Genomic DNA, 18662 nt, shown 5'->3' on the forward strand with positions numbered 1-18662 from the left:
TCTCGCATGACACACAGATTGTCTGCATGCAGGGGTGAGATCTCCTCTGGAGTTCATTAACCTGGGAGTCAGGCTGTGTTTGTTGCATTTTGAGCACACTCAGAACCAGGATAGCTCTGATAATTTTGTCAATAGTGTTCAAAGCAAAAGAGATCACAGCAAAGATTTTAGAAAATGTATGTATTGAACACCTCACACTGCTTTGGAGCCAGCTTTGCAAGCAGCAAAGTGCCTGCATGGCCAGGTCAGTGCCCCACTGGTGGCAGTGCCTGTGGGTGGGCACTGATGGGGACCACAGCTTCCCCCAAAGCACCAGCCCATGCACATACTGTGCCTCACAGTGTCACTCTGAGAGGCTGAACTTGCCCCAATAGCCTGTTGAAGGAAGGGAAATAACTGGAGGTGACATTTGACAAGTTAGTTTTTATTCAGTGCACTGGACTCGTACATCACTGCTTCGTCAACTAACAACATTTCACACATTCCTGTAAAAACAACGCCCAGTCCAGTCTCTTGTTAAAGATGCTCGGTGTAAAATGTAATGCAGTCTATCAAATATTTCCTTTTGTAGGTACAGCTTAGAGCCCAGTAACAGGCTGTGTCCAGCACTTTCACTGCTGAGTTCCAGCAGTGGGTGGAGAATGGATCTGTTACTCAGGGTTGGTGCAGGGCTTTGTTAACAAATGTCTAAACCCAGCTCATTAACATCTGAGAGTCTATCAGAGTGCTGCTGCTCGTTTGATTATGCCAGTGCTTTGAGCATGGGTGGAGCTGCAACTACAAAAACCCTAATGCACTGCAGCACTGGAGAACCTGATTTGGGCTGGGGCAGCCTGTCTGTGCTCCGTGCTGAGGACAGTCACACCAGCAGCAGGCACAGCACACCTCACCCTGCCCCCACAACTGGGCCAGCAGCAGCAGTCAGAGCAGCACAGCAACCCACAGAGAAATGCAAGGTGCTCAGGCCTGACTGTCAGGGCGAAGCGAGACATTTTCAGGGTGGAGGGTCTTACACTGCAAACCTCTGGGCAGGGATGCCTGCAAGCACAACAAATGGGGCAGTTGGGTGGATGCTGGGGATTGCTGGAGCATCCCCACTGGTGCCACTGCTGGGGCACATCCCTCAGGTCCACACATGCTCTGCTCCTGTTCTCCCATGTGGGCGGGCACAGCATCCTCAGCCTTGTCCCACCCACGGGACAACACAGGGAAGGCTCCATGGGTATGGCCTGGAACTGGCACCCCCTCCCACTTGCAAGAGTCACCCTGGTCAGCACAGGGTGCCCTGGCAGGACAGGGATGGTGCCAGCCCTACGGCTCCCCAGCAGAGCTCTGCCAGCAAATCCATCTCCGCTCACACACTTCCACCACCCCACTCATGTCCCACCTGCCCTGTGCTCTGGCCCCAGCTCTCACCCTGCCTTGTCCCTGCCCTCCATCGCTCGTTCACTGTGGGTGTAAGGAAGGAGACGGCACATTGCCAAATCAGCTATCTCAAAGGGAATCTAGCGACTTTTATTGAGCCCCTGCCAGGGCCTGCACTGCTGGGGGCAGTCCCTGTGACGAGCACGCCGTCCTAGGGCATGGTGACCGTCCTAGGGCATGGTGACCGTCCTAGGGCATGGTGACCGTCCGTCCGGCGCTCCTGGCTGCTGTAAAGCGCCTCTTATTCCTCAGACCAGAGAACCTCTCATCCAGCGTCAGGCTGGTCTGCAGGGGAAAGGGAGAGCGAGTCAGTCCCACGTCTGGTGACAAAGCACAGCCCAGCTTGTAGCGGGGTATTGATTAGAGCCCATCAGTCAGGACGGTGTTTCACAGCCGGTTAGTCAATTAAACCACGCAGCACACACGGGGACAAGGAGCTCGACAGACTGTGTGCGGCTGGAAAACCTCCAAGCAGCTCCCAGCCCCGGGACACCGGGCGTCCTCGGCAAGAGCAGGAGCAAGCAGATGGCACTGGAGCACAAGGCATCAGGGGAAACCAAACCGTCCAGACAAGAAACGCCGGCAACGAAGAAGGCGGAGCAGGATTTCTCAGCTGCCCCAGGGCTCTTGGACCAAACTCCAGTGTGAAACGGGGCACCCAAGAAGGTCACCCAAGCAAAGAGCGAGCAAAGCCCAGAAGTGCCATGTGTCTCTGAGGAGTGGGGAGCACCGACACTGAATCAGTCCCCCCTGGCCAGGATCACCCACCAGCAGGATCTCCCCGCTCTGAGCAAGCACATGGACAGGCCTTGCAAGGCAGACCAACAGAATGGGAAAAATTGGGCTGAGTCTGTAGTTGCTCAACAGTCTTCTCGAGCGCCTTCAGTTTTGCCAATAACCTGGCCCACAGGGCTACAGGGCTCTCCTCCCGGGCTGTGTTAGACAAACCCAGCTGGCAGCCCCAGAAACCTGAGCGTGGTGTTAACAGCTTAGTGGCAGGGCTGCTGCAGGGTGCCAGGTGCCGCCTGTGCCGTCGACAATCCTCTACCTGGTTGGCCATGGCACGGAAGTTGAATCTCAGCATCACCCCCTTGGGCTGGGGCTTGGTCACCCGCGCTGGGGGCCTCTGGCTTCGCAGGAACGGGCGCTTGGATCCGGGCCTGGGGAGAGCACAGACCTGCAGTCACGCTGGGTGCTGAGGCAGCTCCCTCCCTACGCTCTGCAAACCAGCACGGAGTGAAGGAGACACCTGCACACCCCATACGTCCCACCCAGGGCATGTCTGACCCCTGGCAGAGTCAAAAGGCTGCCAGGAGGGCTGCTGTGCAGGCAGAGAGCCAGCACTGGGGACGGTGTCACGTCCAGGCTATCGTGGGGTGATCTCTGCACCCAGGACATGCACAGTGCACTCGCCCACCCTCCTCTCTGCCCCCACCTGGGTGCTGGGTCCTGCAGCTGCACCAGCTCAGCCCTGAATCTGTTCCCTTCCAGCTTCTGTGTTCCTCTTACACAGCATTTCCCTGACAGCCCACGAGGAGCATAGCCAGCCTGACACCTCCCCTGTGCTCCAGAGCTTCCATTTCTCCATAACAAAGGAGCAGCACGGTAATTACAAATTACCGTGTAATTACAGGTAAACACAGGAGATCTTTATCTCCTTCAGATAGGGGAGGGAACCAGACATCATTTGCTAACCATTTTGGGTCTGAACCGTTGTACACTCATTTACAGAAGTGAAGCTGCAATAAAGCTAAAGGGATTTGCAATGGCTTTTGTAGGGCTCCCACCCCAACAAATCACGTCATTTACTTACCCGCTGCTCTGGCCCGCCTGGGGATTAACCACAGAAACCGTCAGAATTGCTCCCGGGCTGGGTTTCACTTGCCACCTGCCGAGACAGGGAGATTTATCCAGCTTCAAGCGTGAAAGAGCACGTCGTGTTTGCATTGTGCCTTTGTTCACCAATTACCTTCTCATCCTTGGCGGTTTTCCTTGTCCTTGAGCATCCATCTGCTGTGAAATACATTTTTTAAAAAATTACTGAAAGAATTAGCTCTCAGAAACAATTATATCTCTTCCTGGATTTCATTTGGTGTATCTGAAGAGCTCCTTCCTTGCAAGTTGTCAAGAAATTTGCTAATTTGGGGTTTCCTGCTGTCACAGTGATCTGTATGGGGTGGCTTTACTTTGCCCTGTTTGTGCTGCTCTACAAACCACAAGGGTTTATTTTTTGCCACCCTCCCAGGATTTACCTTCCAGCTGCCAGAATATTAAGCCGCATTAAAAATCGTCCTGCAAATACTTCCCTAGCAATATCTGCAGTTTAAGTGATCCATCCCTCTTTACTTTTGGAAGCAGAGATACAACTGGGCTGGTAAAACTGAAGGCTTGTCACTCCCAGCAGGCTGCAGAAGAAATGTCTGGATACTGACCCCTCTCTGGAAGCGGGCTCTGGAGAACCACTGCTGCGCCCGCTTCTGCTGGAACGCTGGCCCCCTGTTCAGCCGGAAAGGCCTGTTGGTAGAGGAGAGAGAAAAGGACAGAGGTGAAGATGATGCCAGGTCTCCCCTAAAGTTTAATGCCAAAATACCTAACCCAAGCTGGTCTTAAAAAGCAGTGTAAGAAGCAAATGAGGCTGTGTGTTACCCAGTTCAGCCCAACAGGCTTTTCTGCCAGCGAAGGATTTCAGAGGAACTTGGTTTTCTGCTCAAATGAGCTTGTGTGTTCTGAACTCTGCTCATGAAAAATAAAATAAAATAAAAAATCATAGAAGAAAATAGGAGAAAAAATCAGGTCAGAAGGGACCTCTGGATATCCTTCAGTTCCTACTCTGCTCAGAGCAGAGAAAGACAGGATCTCCTTTCCAGCTCGGAGAACACAAGGATCCTGATGAGACAGGCACCAAGGCAGTGCCCAGTGCCCAGCAACCTGCCTTCCTGGCAGCTCCTGGGCACAGAGTCTGCTCCTGCAGCCCCTCACTGGGACAGACTTCCTCTCTCTGCCTATCCCTTATGACTGGAATCTGTATTTCCTGCCTTTATGAAAATAAATGCTGTTTCACCCTTCATCCTTCAAAAGTGTTCCCCAAGGCGACAGAGGAAAAGTTCAATAAAAATAGCAGGGTCTCATTTTCCATGCTTCCTAAAATGAAATGACAGATCTAATATCTGCATTATTAGCTATGAACTATTAACTTTTTTCACTGTTTTCTTTCCAGGTGCTTTCCAGGGGTATTTTTCTCGTGCTGCACAAGCACGTGTCTGTAGCCACTTCCAGTTGGCACACAACAAAAGCAGAAACCCATGAGCTGCAGGGGGAATTCCTGAAAAGAAAAAAACCCCAGTGTTACCAAAGATTTTTTTTTTTACCTTTTCCCTGGGGTGTGGGTGCTGGCAGCATCTGCTCTGAATCTCTTGGGGCCTGGAGATGTCTGTGGCTGTTCCTCCTGCTGTCCACTGCTGCTTTTGGCAAAAGCACTGCTGTTCTTGTTGCCCTGAAAGATTGGTGAGAGCTCAGCAGTTGCCACAGTCTCAGTACACGAACAGGGTGACAGCAGCCAACTGTCCTCTCTCCACTGGCTGCTGTGCCTGACTCAGCACACACTGCTGTGCACAGTCACTCACTCTGTGTGCCTCCTTCCTGGGCATGGAACTACAAGTGCCAGGAAGAGTGTTCTGTTCTAACGGTGCAGAAATTAAAAACAAACAAACAAACAAACAAACAATCAGTCCATGGAGAGCAAATCTCGCAGAGGCTGAGCATTAGAGCCGTGCTCAGGTTTCCTTTTGCTCATCACCTCTTTCTTGTTTAGGCACATCCAGTGCCCAGGCCATGTCCTGAAGCATGGAGCACATCAGAAGGCCCCTCAGCAGTGTCTGTCCTCCTGCAGTTCCAACACAAACTGCCCCAGGCTCCAGCCCATTTATGTCTCTGGAACAACCACCATCACTCTTACTCTCTGCTCAGCTGTGTTTCCATATCCTTCCTCCTTCGTTTATTTCTGCAAAGTGGAAGCTACTGTAGAATTATGGCTCCCTAGCAACTGCTGATTACTTTCTGTAAATACCCAGCCACGCTCAATATCTGAGTCATCCTGGTCTTTATCTTCAGGAATAACCACACTCCTGGCACATGCCTGCTTAGCTTAGGGCTCTCTCATTTATACCCCCAGGACACAGCCACTAAAATGTGCCATCATGTTCAGCACTTGGGTTTTTTTGAAAAGCTTACTGAGCACCCATGGCCTGCTACAGGAGTGGATTTCCATCGGTGCAGAAGAAACCAATTGCCTCTCAGGAGGCCTATCTGCCACAGGAATCATTCTGTCTTGTGGGGATTGCCCACTTGTTGGTGGAAAGCATGTCTCTGAACCAAAGTCACCTGATAAGTGACCAACAGTCTTTCCTTTGACTTTCCTTTGGCTCTGGGTGGAGAAAAAAGAATGGATCTTAATATACCTCCTTTAAACAGTAATAGTAAGATGAGATCCCGTGGAATTCATTTGTATGGAAATATTTTTAAATCTTTTAAGACCAATTTTTAAAAAAAATCTTTTTTTTTTTGCAAAACCCAGGGGAACTGATCAGTAAAATTATGCTAAGTGAGAAGCTTATAAAACCAACTGGAAATTGCTGTTCCATATGCATGTATGTCTGCACTCCTCTATGCATACAAATGCTGTGCACAGGCATATAAAAGATGGTGCCTGTACCTTTTTATGTAAATTGTTCTTTGGGGTGATCCAGGTTCATAAAATCAAGCAGATTTCTACATGACATTTGGGAAAAGCTGTCCCTTCCTTATTCCCCTACCTCCTGAGCTGATGCCTGGCGATTTAAAGGGCTCACTCCACTGAAGGCAGCAGCTGCTCTTCTCTTGCGACCAGGCAAAATATTCCTGAACTGTCTCTTATTGTATTGTTGCTGTCCAAACCCTCTTCTGAAACGGTTAGGTCCTACGAAAAAAACCCAAAAACAAACTATTATTTTAGTGTCTCTCAAAATTTGATTTATGATTACAGTTTTGCAAATGGATTACAAGGTCAATTTAATTACAACACAGCGGTATCTATACAAATAGTGGTGCAAGAATCACATTAACTCTTTCCAAAAAATATTAAATAATCAATCTTTCCAATGTCTCCCTAACATTCTTATTCTGTGTAGGACTGACACACACGTTATTTGATGTGAAAGAACAGAGAAGAGAAAAGCTTTCCACAATTCTGATTCTTCATAAAGGCAGGAACACCCACATCAGGAGACCTGTCAATCTGTCATCAGAGCTCCCTTTGCTGTGAATTAACTACAAAACAGAAAAAGCCTTTTGATACAGATTCACGAGTGACTCGAGCATCCGGGAGCCAACCCCACAGCAGCCTGGAATAGCTCTGAGAGCCCACATTACAGCAGCTGGTAAGTGAACACTGAACCATGATTTTTATATATATATTTATTTTCTTTTAGCTTCCTGCACCTGTTGAAGAGGACACCTGCTGCTGCTGTTTTACGTACTGGCACAATACATCCACACCCAGCGTCCGTCCTCGTTTAACCTTTCCCCCTAAGCCTGTTGGTGATTTTGAAGTGTGCTGAAGCATTGAGGGAGAGGAAAGCACTCTGCCAGACCAAGGCACAGTGCTTTCAAGCCTAATCACTCCACGTGATGAACTTCTGCAGTCAGAACGAAACAGAAAGTTTCTGAGTCGCCCTGTGAGCTGACACAGGCGGGCAGCCAGAACAACCACAAACATCGCAGCCAAAATGCAAACAGGGAATTTATTTCCATCACCTCGCTAACCAGGGGGATCAGTAGATCCCTGAAGCAACACCTGGGCAGAGGCACATGAGCAGAGATGCTGCTCTGTTAAGTTTGGCCCAACATTAGATGGTCACAGGTTCACACAGTGCATCGAGGGTTTTGTGCATGCAGAGTTTACCACCAGGCTGCGTTTCGATCTCCTCTGTACCCAGGCCAGGGAGCTTGGTTTGCAAACCTTCCGTTCTTAGCTCTTTCCCCCCAGCAGTCTCTACACCAGTGAGATGTGCACATGTACTCAGGGGTGTATAAACCAGGCACAAAGCTGTGCAGGGCAGAGGGCAGTGAGAGTGCACTCAAATCCTGGACCATGGAGCAGAACCTCACTGGCACCGACCACAGAGCAGTTGGCTGCATCTTACACCACTGATTGCTGCATCACAGCAATTTATACTGACTTGGAGCAGTTAGAAATGAAGTGTCCTGAGGCAGCAGTGTCACCACCACAGTGATGACTGAAGGCTCCAGCCCCAGGGTGTAAATCAGAAGGGCACCAGGGCATGCCCGTGGGAAGCAGCTCCCAAACAGCACGTTGGGGTGCTTTGTGCTGTACGGCTGCAGATGCTTTAAGAGCACACACACACATGTGCAGTGAGGTTCTGTGGGGCCAGTAGTTATTTCCTCTGCAGGAGACACCCTCTCACTGCAAAAGTGCAGGTGTGTAAATGTTCCTCTCTTTACAAACACTGAATTTTGGCAAACTGTTTCTTCTTGACCAGATGTGGACTTGCTGTGTTTAACTGTCCTTTGATTTTTCCTCCTGCTTCTGTCCCCCCCCCCAGTTTGTTTCTGCCTGTTTTATTCTCTTCAACCACCACCCTGGGCTTGCCCCATTCTCTTGCCTATTTACCAGACTGCTCTCCTGCAGGCCACCAAGCCTTGCCACAGAGCCCTCCTGCCACCTGCAGAGGGCATATCCTCCACAGCAAGAGACTGAGCTCAGCTGCCTTTCCTGGGTATTCCATCAGGGCAATGGGAGGGACTGCTGCAGAAGGCAGCCCTGGCTAGAAAATCATGCCCCTGTCAGTCTGTTCCTATTAGAGAGCCTCTGCTCAGCAGTGCACTCAGGCACACCTCAGCCAACATAAATAACTCATGACAGAGCCATCAGCCTCTGAGGGGAACCCCGTGTACACCAGCTGGGGATCAAGGCAAGTCTGCCATGTGTGTCCTGAAGTGTGACACACGGGAGGCTCCATCTCTGCAAAAAGTCTGGCAGGTATGTAATAATGAAAGAACATTTGAATAAAACCCCACAGCATCAGCAGTGGGAGAGAAACTCCCTGACAACCCCCATGACTGGGTGCACACTCAGAGCCTGGTGCTGAACACACCTGGGTTGGCCAAGAGGCACCTCTGCTCAGCCACTCCAGTGTGGGGAGAAGTCCCTATGTCTGGCTGACTCTTTTTCCAAGGAGATTTGAAATTCAAATTTCCCGTCATTAAAAATCATCTTTTCCCCCCACTGGGGAGATGGTTTAATCCATATTCCAGGAGGTATAACAGCACTTTGCTGGCTGGTTTAATCAGCATAATACTCTTCTCTCTCCTGTCATTACAGTGCTGGGTTCCTCTGATTGTCATTTTGATAAATGGTTATCTCAGCCCAGGAGGGTCTGCATTTCAGCAGGGACTGAAGTGAACTGAGCCCCTGAAGAATTATGGGCTCAATTCCCAGGCATGCTGAGTTCCCCCAAATTGCTACTGACATCAGCACCACACAGCATGGTGGGTCTCTGCACTTGGCAGGGCTGAATTCAGACTCAATGAAAACCCATGAAATACTAAAACTAGCAGAAATAATTCTATAAATGAACAGAAGTTCTGCCACCTAAGGAATAAGGAAAAAAAAATTTTTGTTTGCTTTATTTGATTCTGGATGCAGGAGTCACTTCAGTGGGAAATATCAAAGGCCTGTGTTTTGACAGAAAAAATCAATTTGCAAAGGACAATTATCACCATTCTGTTTTGAACTGCAATGATCCTTGGTAAGGCAATAGGTGAGGGAAATCAAAAACATGAGGGTGGGAGGAAGATCAGAGACAAGAAGGATTGCTCCCAGCAATCCCACTGTCCTGATGTGCCATTGGCACTCCAATATAAGATTTCAAAGACATTGCTGCAAAATGTCATTAAAATCTTCAAGGAAGAGATTTAGCAGTAATTAAAAAAAATGATAAGAGATGGCATTTCATGCAGCAGATCACTTTGGGTTTCTAGGTAAAAACTAGTGGAACAAAACAAAGTGTGTGATCGTTCAGTATTATAAAAACCTCACCATAAAAATAGCATGCTTGGCAAAAGTGACAATTTGGGTCCAATAACTGAGCTATCAAATACAGTTACTGAAGGGGTAATTTGGGTAATTTAAGTCTGCTCTGGGAAAATGAGGATTAGGAAGAGGCATAATTAAAATATGCGAAGCCAGGGGGAATAGAGAATAGATATTAAGTCACTTTAAATTAGTAATTCACGAGAGAGTGTAAGGGAGAGAAATGGATGAATTATGCTCTGAAAAGGCCCTGATATTCCATTGTTGCAGAGAGAAAACCTAATCAGAGCCTGAGTGCATCTCATACGTGCACAAAAATTAGACAGAAGGATTTAAGAGCTATATTTTGTAAAAAAAAAAAAATGCATCTTTTCAGCCTGGCAGGGCTCTGCCATCTCAAGTGTCCATCTACCTTGCAAATTCCTCTGCTTCCAGGTGCCATAACGGGGCCGCCCGTAGCCGAAGGCTGAACTCCTGTTCTTGACCTGCTGGCTCCTGCTGTCGCCTGAGGTGCTGGAATCTGTTTGCTCTTTCCTGTGGCGCTTGATGATGTCATCTAGAATGAAATGACAGAGGAGAATTCCATGGAACCTGCACTTTCTACCAACAGGGATTCCCTCTTTTGGTGCTTGCAACTGTCCATCGTAAAAATGGAGCTGGCTGTTCTGTGAGCTACTCTGGACAGACAATAAAAGATTAAGCTTAGCTTAGAAAGTATAGGATCAATTTACTCGGCCTTTGCAGGCTGGAGATTAGAGTCCAGCAAATGATTTACAAATGTGCTACCATCCAGCACGTCCCCACCATGGGCAGGACAGAGTTCTCAGTGAGCTGGGCCGAAATCAAGGGGGTCTTCTTAATTCAAGCTGTTCTGACGAAAAGGCAAGGCAAAAGGGAAAGGACCTCTCTTCATTAATTCCTGCTTTCCAACCAACAGTTTCTTCTTTTAACCTCAAACCTCCCAGAAAACACTTAGCAAGTAATAAAGTCACATCTGTGAAGCCCCAAGCAGAATGTTTAGCAATGAATGAAGTGTCCCAAAAACAGGTCCAGACAGTGGATACTCCAGCTCCTTAATGTATCACTGCAGTGAATCAGTGAATGTGTCACTGGAGTGGAAGGACAGAAGTGCCATTTGCTTTCAGTGGGTGCTTACCACGAACCATCACACCCCCAGCGCTTGTCCCTTGCCGTTGTCTATCAAGAAACTCCTGAGTCCAAATAAATACAAAGCCCAAAGAATAGAAATTAAAATCGATGTAAGAACAGGCTGTGTGACTGCTTTTGTGATTTCTCTCTCAAGCCTGCCAGGAAGAGAGCAGGCTGGGAGAGGCCAGGCCATGCTCTCGGGATGAATGCACTAATGTTCTCAGCTAAGTGTGCCTTTGGGACATGTGTGATTTGGGGCACAGGCTGATCCGAAGCACATCAACAGCATCCCGGCACGCTCTGCAGAGAGGTGACCCCAGGCATCTGAGGGTGGGCTGCCACAGCACGGGGAAGAGCTTGATGGGAGCCAAGAGGAGCTGAAAGCTCAGGTGCCTGGTCTGTCAGCTTTCAGTGTATTTTTTTTTTTTGTTATTTAGTTAGCTGTTACCTTGCCTTTTGTGCCTATGAATATGATGGAGTCAACAGAGCGATGTAATGGAGTACTCTGAGAGGCTGGAAGGGGTCCTGAGAGGTCATTTATGGTACACCTACACCTCCAGGCAGAATTAGATCTATGAGGGCAGCTTTAGAGCAACTCCTGCAGTTTTTTGGGACTGCTAACTCCAGTAAGGCCAAATGTATCTGAAAGCACAGAAGAAGCACCTGTCAGAAAAAAGTTCCTCATCAGGGCTCTTGTCTTTCAATTCTCTCTTCTACCCTGAGTAAACTGTATTCGGGATGGAATATGGATTTGGACCACAGGAGGTCTGACCAAGGGAAGCACTAAGGGGAGCAAAAGCAAAGGGGCCATCACAAAATTTTTTTCTAAAAAAAATTATTAGCAAAAAGGTTGTGCAACACCCTGGGAGAAAAGTAAATCAAAAATGAGGGAATCACTGCTGCTATAACTCTTCACAGAACCATTAAAACACGGGTGCATCAGCCAAGGCATCAGTTTGAGTTTGCAGCGGAAAATGTTCTGCTGTTCCTGACAAATGGCTCGTTGCTGGGAAGAAATGACACAAGGTTTCAGTCGGGAAGCTGACCCAACAGTAAAAGGTGCTCGTGGACTTTCCTCCCACAGCAGAGACGCCAACACGATAATCCACCAAGATCCCCCGTCCGTGCGTCAGGATCCAGGCCCGGGGAGTTCATGACAGGGCGGTTGTTTATGCACAGTTCACATTCCCGGTGCCAAAGGAATGGCGAGCATCGGAGCGAGCTGCTATAAATAGCGGCAGGGCGAGGACGCGGCTCCTCTCCCGCTGTCACCGGGGGTGCTTTGCGGGAGCCCCCCCCCCAACTCCCCTCCGAGTTACGGGGCTGCTGCCAGCGCAGCCCGGAGAGGGGTTCGCGGCCGGGATCCCGCACACACCTTCCCCGTCCCGCCCGGGGCCATCCCCAGAGGGGGACGCGGGGAGACAACACCGCTCTCTGCCCGCCCCATCCCGCACAACCCTCCCTGCACGGAGCCCCCCCACCCCCTCTTCCCCGGGCTCCCTCAGCCCGGCCCCGGCAGCGCCCCCCGCACCTACCCAGGGACATGTCGATCTCCTCGGCCCCCGGCTGCGGCCCCGCCGCGGGGCCCGGCGCGGGGAGCGGCCCCGCCGCCTCCATGGGCTCGGAGCGCCTCAGCCTGCGCCCCGCGCACTGCGCCTGCCCGGAATGTGCGGCCGCGGCCCCGGCCCCGCACCGGCCCCCGCCCGCTCCCCACGGCCCTCCTGCCCGACCCTCTCTCCGCCCCCGGCTTTCCTCCCTTTCTCTTTTCCCTTTCTCCTCCCCCGCCCCCGAACCCTTCCCCTGTGGGGTGCAGGCCAGCAGCAGATGTATCTCAGACGTTATTTAAGCAGTTACTTCTGAGCGATGTGAACGGCTGGGTGACCTCGCCTCGTTCTGCAGATAAGGCAAACAAGGCGGCTCTCCGCAAACAAAGATACTCTTGGCTCGTGTTCGTGCGGGATGTTCTCTGTTTGTGAGCGCCTCGAGGAAGAAGCGCCCGTTCGGAATCTGGTCTTTCACAAAAGTCAGATTCTTCAGGGGATCTTTCAGTCTCTGTGTCGCGTTGGTTGTGGCACCGGGGCTATTCTACAATTAGAATGCAAACTGTGAGCTAAACCATCTTCCTGCTTTTAAAGCCAGATGAAAAGGAAAAAAAGAGATGGGGAAACAATCCCTGCTCTTCCAAAGGGCTGCTGTGCATCAAGTGAAGAGCATGCTTTTTTCTGAAGTTTCCATGTGATAAATGCTCTGGAATAATCTTCCACACCACGTACATAGGGGCCAAAGAAATCTCGTACAATGGCCTGATGTTTTACATTTTCAAGACAGTTTCTTTTTCCCAGTGTGCACTTCAAATAGGAAAGAAATTTCTACATGCAGATCAATGAGGGCAGAGAACCTCCTGGTATGTGTAAAGCTCTTAGCAAGATCAAGTGCTCCAGAAAGTGTTGGTTTAGGAAAGTGTTCTTTCATGAAAGAAAAGAACAGTGTTGAGAGACTAACAAATAACCTCTGCTATCTTTTGCAGTGACACTGCAGAGTGATCATTAAAGCAGTTTAATGTGAAATGTCAAAAACCAGGGTCATGATTCTGCAATCAATTTTGCAATGTTGTGTGAAATGCAAGGTGTGCTGGGGGTGCTATACTCTCTGGGGAGCCCTGGCTCTAATGCCCCCTAGTCCAAGAGCTTTCCTCCAAAGAGCATCCTTAACATTTCTGAGCAATTTAGCCAGAGCAGCCAGGGAAGTTGTGGCTGCTGGGAAAGGGCTGGAAGTATCCATGTAAGCCCAGCCTTTAGCAACAGACCGTGAGAGGAGGTTTATAGCAGTGTGGTTTTCTAGCACTTACTAAGGAGGGTGTTGTTGCCCCCACTCTGGGCAGTGTCCTGAGCTGTGAAGCAACAGCTGCCAGGAGCTGTGAGGGAATGACTGCAGGAGGGGTCTGGACTCTCCTCTGGGTATTGGCCAGCCCTGTGCTGAATGACCCAGCTTTCCTCACGGGGCAGCAGCTGGAGATGGTCCTGCTGTGGGACAGTGTCATGAAAGGTTTCGTGGCTTTCTGCAAAATCTTACATGCTTGTACCTTCAGAAAACCTGAAAGAAACGGCTCAGAGTTTTCCAGCAGTGTTTTATTTGATCACGTTTAGTGAAACAAACATTTGAGATCAAAGAAGGGAAAAGGCAGGATTTAGAAATGCCAGCTTCTAAAATATTAGGTATTTTCAAAGGACATTTTTTTTTTCATAGAACTACAATACAGCTTTTACTGCAAACCCTGCTTCACCAGGTGAGAAGTTTAATTAGCTGCTTTCCTTCAAGTGCACAGCATTGAAAGCAGAGATAAAACCTTTCCAAGCCGTATTTCTGCATCTGGAAAGTATGAGCTGATATGTACTCTGTTATCTCTCAACTGCCAGTCTGACTCTTAACATCTTGGCAAATGTCCCATTTGCTTAGCATGTCCTTAGCACTGCCATTATCTCAGTTCTGAGCAATTTCTCACATTAACAGTGTAGGTGACATGCTGGAGTTGGTGAAAAGGCCTGAAGAGCCAGAACCTCCTGTAAAGCATAATCCCCCTTCACTGGAGAGGACTGCAGGTGTCTGCATCCTAAGAAACAAATGTCAGGAATGTGACTTTCGCAATGGAAAGGTAGGATTAGCAGAAGAACAGTGAGAAAATTGCACTTTCCTCTAGAACTGATTTGTGTTGACTCACTGTGGCAACAAGCCTCAGACTGAGCCTTCTAAGAACACTGGGGCACCTCTGCCAAGGTGCCAGGTATTCCTTCCCCTTGCGAGGCACAGGCATAACCAACTTGTTCACAAAGAGCAAGTGTTAATTAGGGTCAGTGGGCCTTTCAATTTATCAGATGCTCTTCTTGTCACATAATGAAACCCCAAGGAACCCCAGAAGGTTTTTAGCTGAAACTAAATAAAAATAGAACTCAGTGGGAGAAGTGAACACCTGTCAGCGATCCAACACTTGTATCATCTGAAATGTTTTCTCAGCCTCTCAGTAGATTTAGTCAATCTTCTACATGTTAAATAACTTGTGATGATTTGTTGTTGCGATAAATCTTACACCATGATCTAAAAATTAACGCTGGCCACTTTGTTGTTCTCAGGGGTACCTCAAATCACAGTTATTTAATGCAAAATTGCAAAATATGTGACCATTCTCTTTCAGTGAAATCCACCCAAAACTACATGACTTGACTGCTAATAAATGTTTTTTCTTGGAAACTAAGGCTGGGTGGCTGTAGGAATATGTATCAAGGAAAGATTTAGCATCTGCATGTACACACCTGTATCTGAGGGCATGGAAGCTCTCCAGCCTCTCCCAGACTTGCTCAAAGCACAAACAAGTGCTTATTTCAACGGGCCAGAATTCTGATCACTTCTATGACACTCTGGATTTTGCCCACAAGGGGGGTGTTTAGGCCTTTTAATTTGTGAGAACCACAGGCCCATCAGCTCTTCAGGAGCCACACTGGTAGCAGCACAGCTTCGATAGTTTGCTCCAAAACTGGTGAACCACCACTAAAAAGAACTTGTGTTTTATTGTTAGATGCTGAACATGGTCTTTTAACCATATGTCACCACTTGAAAATCACCTTCTAGAGATGAAAGAAAACAAAACTCTTCTTTGGGCTTTCTGAAGAAAAGTATTTCTTTATTTTACCAATTCCCAGAATGAGCTACACTGATGAATGATAGTTCAGTTTTTATGCAGAAGTTCTGACTGGATGATATGAAGTGGCTGAGGTGCACACGTCCTTGAGCTCTGCTCAGAGAAAACAACTGCTCAGCCACAGATAATGACCAATTCCATGCTTGGCTTCTTACACATTTAGCACGTGCAGCCTGCCTATGGTAAAACTGCAAGGTATTTAAAGTGGTGCTGGCGTTTTCTGTCTCTCTGTATGTGCATTGAAATTGCAATCTCATGTGAAACTACTCTTACGATACCCATAAGTACCTCTGTACCTCTGGACTGTGCAGAAAGTCCCCAAAGTCATCCCATAAAAATCCATGTGTACAGGATGACAGGGAGTTGGTAGCTTCAGTGCAATCTGTAAATATAACCAGTAAATGAAGATCCACAGGTACACCACATGCTGCTTGCTGTCGTGGAGTAGTTCCAGTTCATGCTGCTTTTAGAACTCCCTCAATATTAAACTTCCACTGAAAGGGCTACATTTCTAAGCTCACCAAAAAACAAGCAAGGCAAGTGTGGTACTGCACAGCAAACAAGTTATTCAAAATGGAATAAATGGACAAATCCTGTTTGAAATCAGACCAGAATGATCCAGTAAAGGACAAAGGCCTCTGCAGCACCACAAGGAGTTATTTCCAGTGCATGTAGTTGGAATAGGTGGTGCTTGACATGCTTGAGGGGAGGTGCTGTCCTCCCCCCTGCCTTTAGAACTGTATTTTCTGGTGCTCAGAGAAGCATTGCTTGCTATGCAATGAATAGATGCTCCCAGCGGGAAAGGTACCAGGAATCTTCCCATTAATGGATGTGATCTCTTGTTGTGGTCTGTACAAAAAGACTGTTGAGAACAGATGTTGCTCCCCAAAGCAGCTGAACAGAATGCTGCTTGCTTCTCTTCTATTCAAGCATCAGAAGCTGGAGTATTTTGAGCTATTTCTAGCTGTTTAAAATTTCAGATAAATGACTGCCCTTTAGCATGGACAGGGTGTCATTTGCTTCTTGACCTAATTAGGAATATATGTATAGTTTTCTTGCTTTGCTTTCAAAGTGAGCCAGATGATGCCACTTTAGTATGAACCTTGAATCCGGGTATTTGGAGATTATTTTAACTGCCTGTGGGAAGCTGTGGACACTGGCAGGTCTTGAAGAAAAAAAGCAGTATCCATGAGGAATAGAGCATGCAGTGACATGCAAAGTAAGTGCAAAGGAATTGAAGAGGCATCAAGGAGATGGCACCAGGATCCTGGGAGTGTTGAAGTAACAGTGACTGTGTTATCTCAGTACCTCACCCACGGAGGAGGACTGAGGCTACTCATAGAGAAGCACATCAAGAACAACAGGAAAACTCTAGGGTTTAATTGCTTAAAGCAAGAAAATCTCCAGAGGATGCAAAAAATGTCAGTGCTGACATCTCAGGAGGATTTAATTTCTCAAAGTAAATGGCAATCTAGACTGCAAAAGCCCTGCTGTGTGTTCAGCTTGAGTGCTTACCTCAGGAACACCGAAAGCTTCAGGGGTCTGTGTGCTTTCCACAATCCCTGTTGCTTGGCCTCAGGTGCCCGGAGCTTGTGTGGGCGTGTCGAGGGAACATCACCCTGCACAACACCCTGGGCGGCACCTCAGCTGTATCACTGTGCTCTGATGTCCTTCCCACGCCCTGCCCTGCCCTGCCCTGGGACACAGCCTGCAGCACACGCTGCCGGCTGTCGAAGGCAGCGGGGAGAGATCAGGGGCTCCACTCTCGCTTCCCCTCTGTCACAATCAATATTACACCGACCTTTCCAGCACAGATGGGCCTCTGTGGCTCCCTCCAGAAGGCAGTGCTCTGGGGACATCTGGAGCTGTGAGCAGTGATGCTGAGCAGGGGTGACAAGAGCTGTGGGAGCAGCACAGGCAGAGCAGCAGGACGGGCACGCAGCTCTCACTCACACTTGCTCTGAGCGTGGCTTGGGCCAACCGTCCTTGCAAGGCTTGTGAGCAACCACATCTTGCACTCCCCACTGGAAATTAGACAGATCAAAGCCTGATCTAGATCTCATTCCTCCAGGCATTAACATGAGCTGTAAAAGCCTGCTGATGTCATATCTTTATGAGGTTTTCTCTCGTCTGGAGCAGATATGGGTAACCACAAAGACTTTCAAAGTGGAAGCTGTTCATGGAAGTGTGGGATTTTCAGAAATGTTCAAACTCCTGAAGCATCGGCTCTGTCTGGCATGGAACCAAGAAAACACCTTTGTCTTGTGCAGTCTCCTGACAACATCTGAGCATTTCCACCTCTTCCTGTATGCATCTTAACTGCCATAATAAAGAAGAAAATGCAACCATCTCTGTTATATGGGAGAAACTGAGGGATGAAACAGCTCTGGCTTACTGCTTATTATGCCAGGAAGGTTGTTTTGGGAAGCCTTCTGCCCCTAGACTAGTGACTCTGGTTTTGCTGGTGAAATTACAAAAAAGGGGGGCATGGGGAGAAAGAACTGTTGAAAGGCTGTGAAATCCCGTATAAATAAAAGTAATTAGACTTTAGTGGTCCAGACATCTGTTCTGATTCTGCAGCTATTGGAGGTGATAAATGACCCCCACAGGTAAATCTGCTCCACCACAGGAACGTGCAGTCAGTTTTCAAGCTTTTGCCCGAGTGAGCAGCAATTTGCTCCAGACAGTTTGCAAATTGGGGATTTTTGGTTAGCTGTTAGGAAAAGCCTCAGACGTTGCTCCCAGGCTGTTGTAGGGGACACTCCAGTGCCTCTGAAGATGTGAACGTGTGTCTGAGCAGACTGAGCAAGCTGGGTTTGCTCCTTAGTACGAGCACCTGCAGGCACAATGAGCATTTGGTTGAAGATAAAAAGGTCCTCTCGTACCTGAGGACTCCAGCGTGACAAAATGGTGTTTTGAGTCTTCTTCTGACAATTTGTCGGGCCTGTTTCACCCAAAGAGAGCTGAGCCCCTTTCCCTGTCCAACTTGTGCTCTGAAGAGCGAGTGGCTGAGTGATGTGGCTGAGAGGGAGGACAGCAAATCTGCAGCTCTGAGCTGGCCCTGTGCCAAGACACCCGCTTTGGAAACTCAGAGCAACTGGTTCTAACATTTAGTAGAATTTAGATGCTGGAGCTGGTCCTGGCTGCTGCTCTGCCTCACTCCTGCCAGCTGCAGAGGCACTGTACCTCCTGCTCCATGTCTGCAGGCAAAATCATCCTACACACTTGGCCCGACACCAGTCTGGGTTTATTCACCCTCCACCCTCTCTGGCTGGAACCTCAACCGAGGGCAGCACTCAGCAGTGT

General features: G+C 48.6%; 1 protein-coding gene across 7 annotated transcripts; it reads right to left on the reverse strand.

Annotated features, from left to right (window-relative positions):
• Window positions 1-403: 403 nt before the first annotated feature.
• On the reverse strand, window positions 404-12315 carry LOC126637445 (UAP56-interacting factor-like). 7 transcript variants are annotated; one of them, XM_050310699.1, is made up of 9 exons: window positions 12199-12315; window positions 9927-10070; window positions 6237-6379; window positions 4794-4918; window positions 3858-3939; window positions 3395-3435; window positions 3239-3313; window positions 2474-2585; window positions 404-1710 (listed from the first exon to the last, which is right to left on the reverse strand). In XM_050310699.1, exons 1-9 carry the CDS (start codon window positions 12278-12280, stop codon window positions 1615-1617), a joined length of 900 nt encoding a protein of 299 aa, XP_050166656.1. In that variant the 5' UTR covers window positions 12281-12315; the 3' UTR covers window positions 404-1614. The 7 variants fall into 7 exon arrangements, with proteins under 7 accessions (XP_050166656.1, XP_050166655.1, XP_050166654.1 ...); XM_050310698.1 differs by having other exon boundaries at window positions 3395-3438; XM_050310697.1 differs by having other exon boundaries at window positions 3395-3438; window positions 3858-3942.
• Window positions 12316-18662: the final 6347 nt, after the last annotated feature.

The sequence above is a fragment of the Myiozetetes cayanensis genome, unplaced genomic scaffold (assembly GCF_022539395.1).
Source record: "Myiozetetes cayanensis isolate MyiCay16 unplaced genomic scaffold, myiCay2020 scf15, whole genome shotgun sequence".
NCBI lineage: Eukaryota > Metazoa > Chordata > Aves > Passeriformes > Tyrannidae > Myiozetetes > Myiozetetes cayanensis.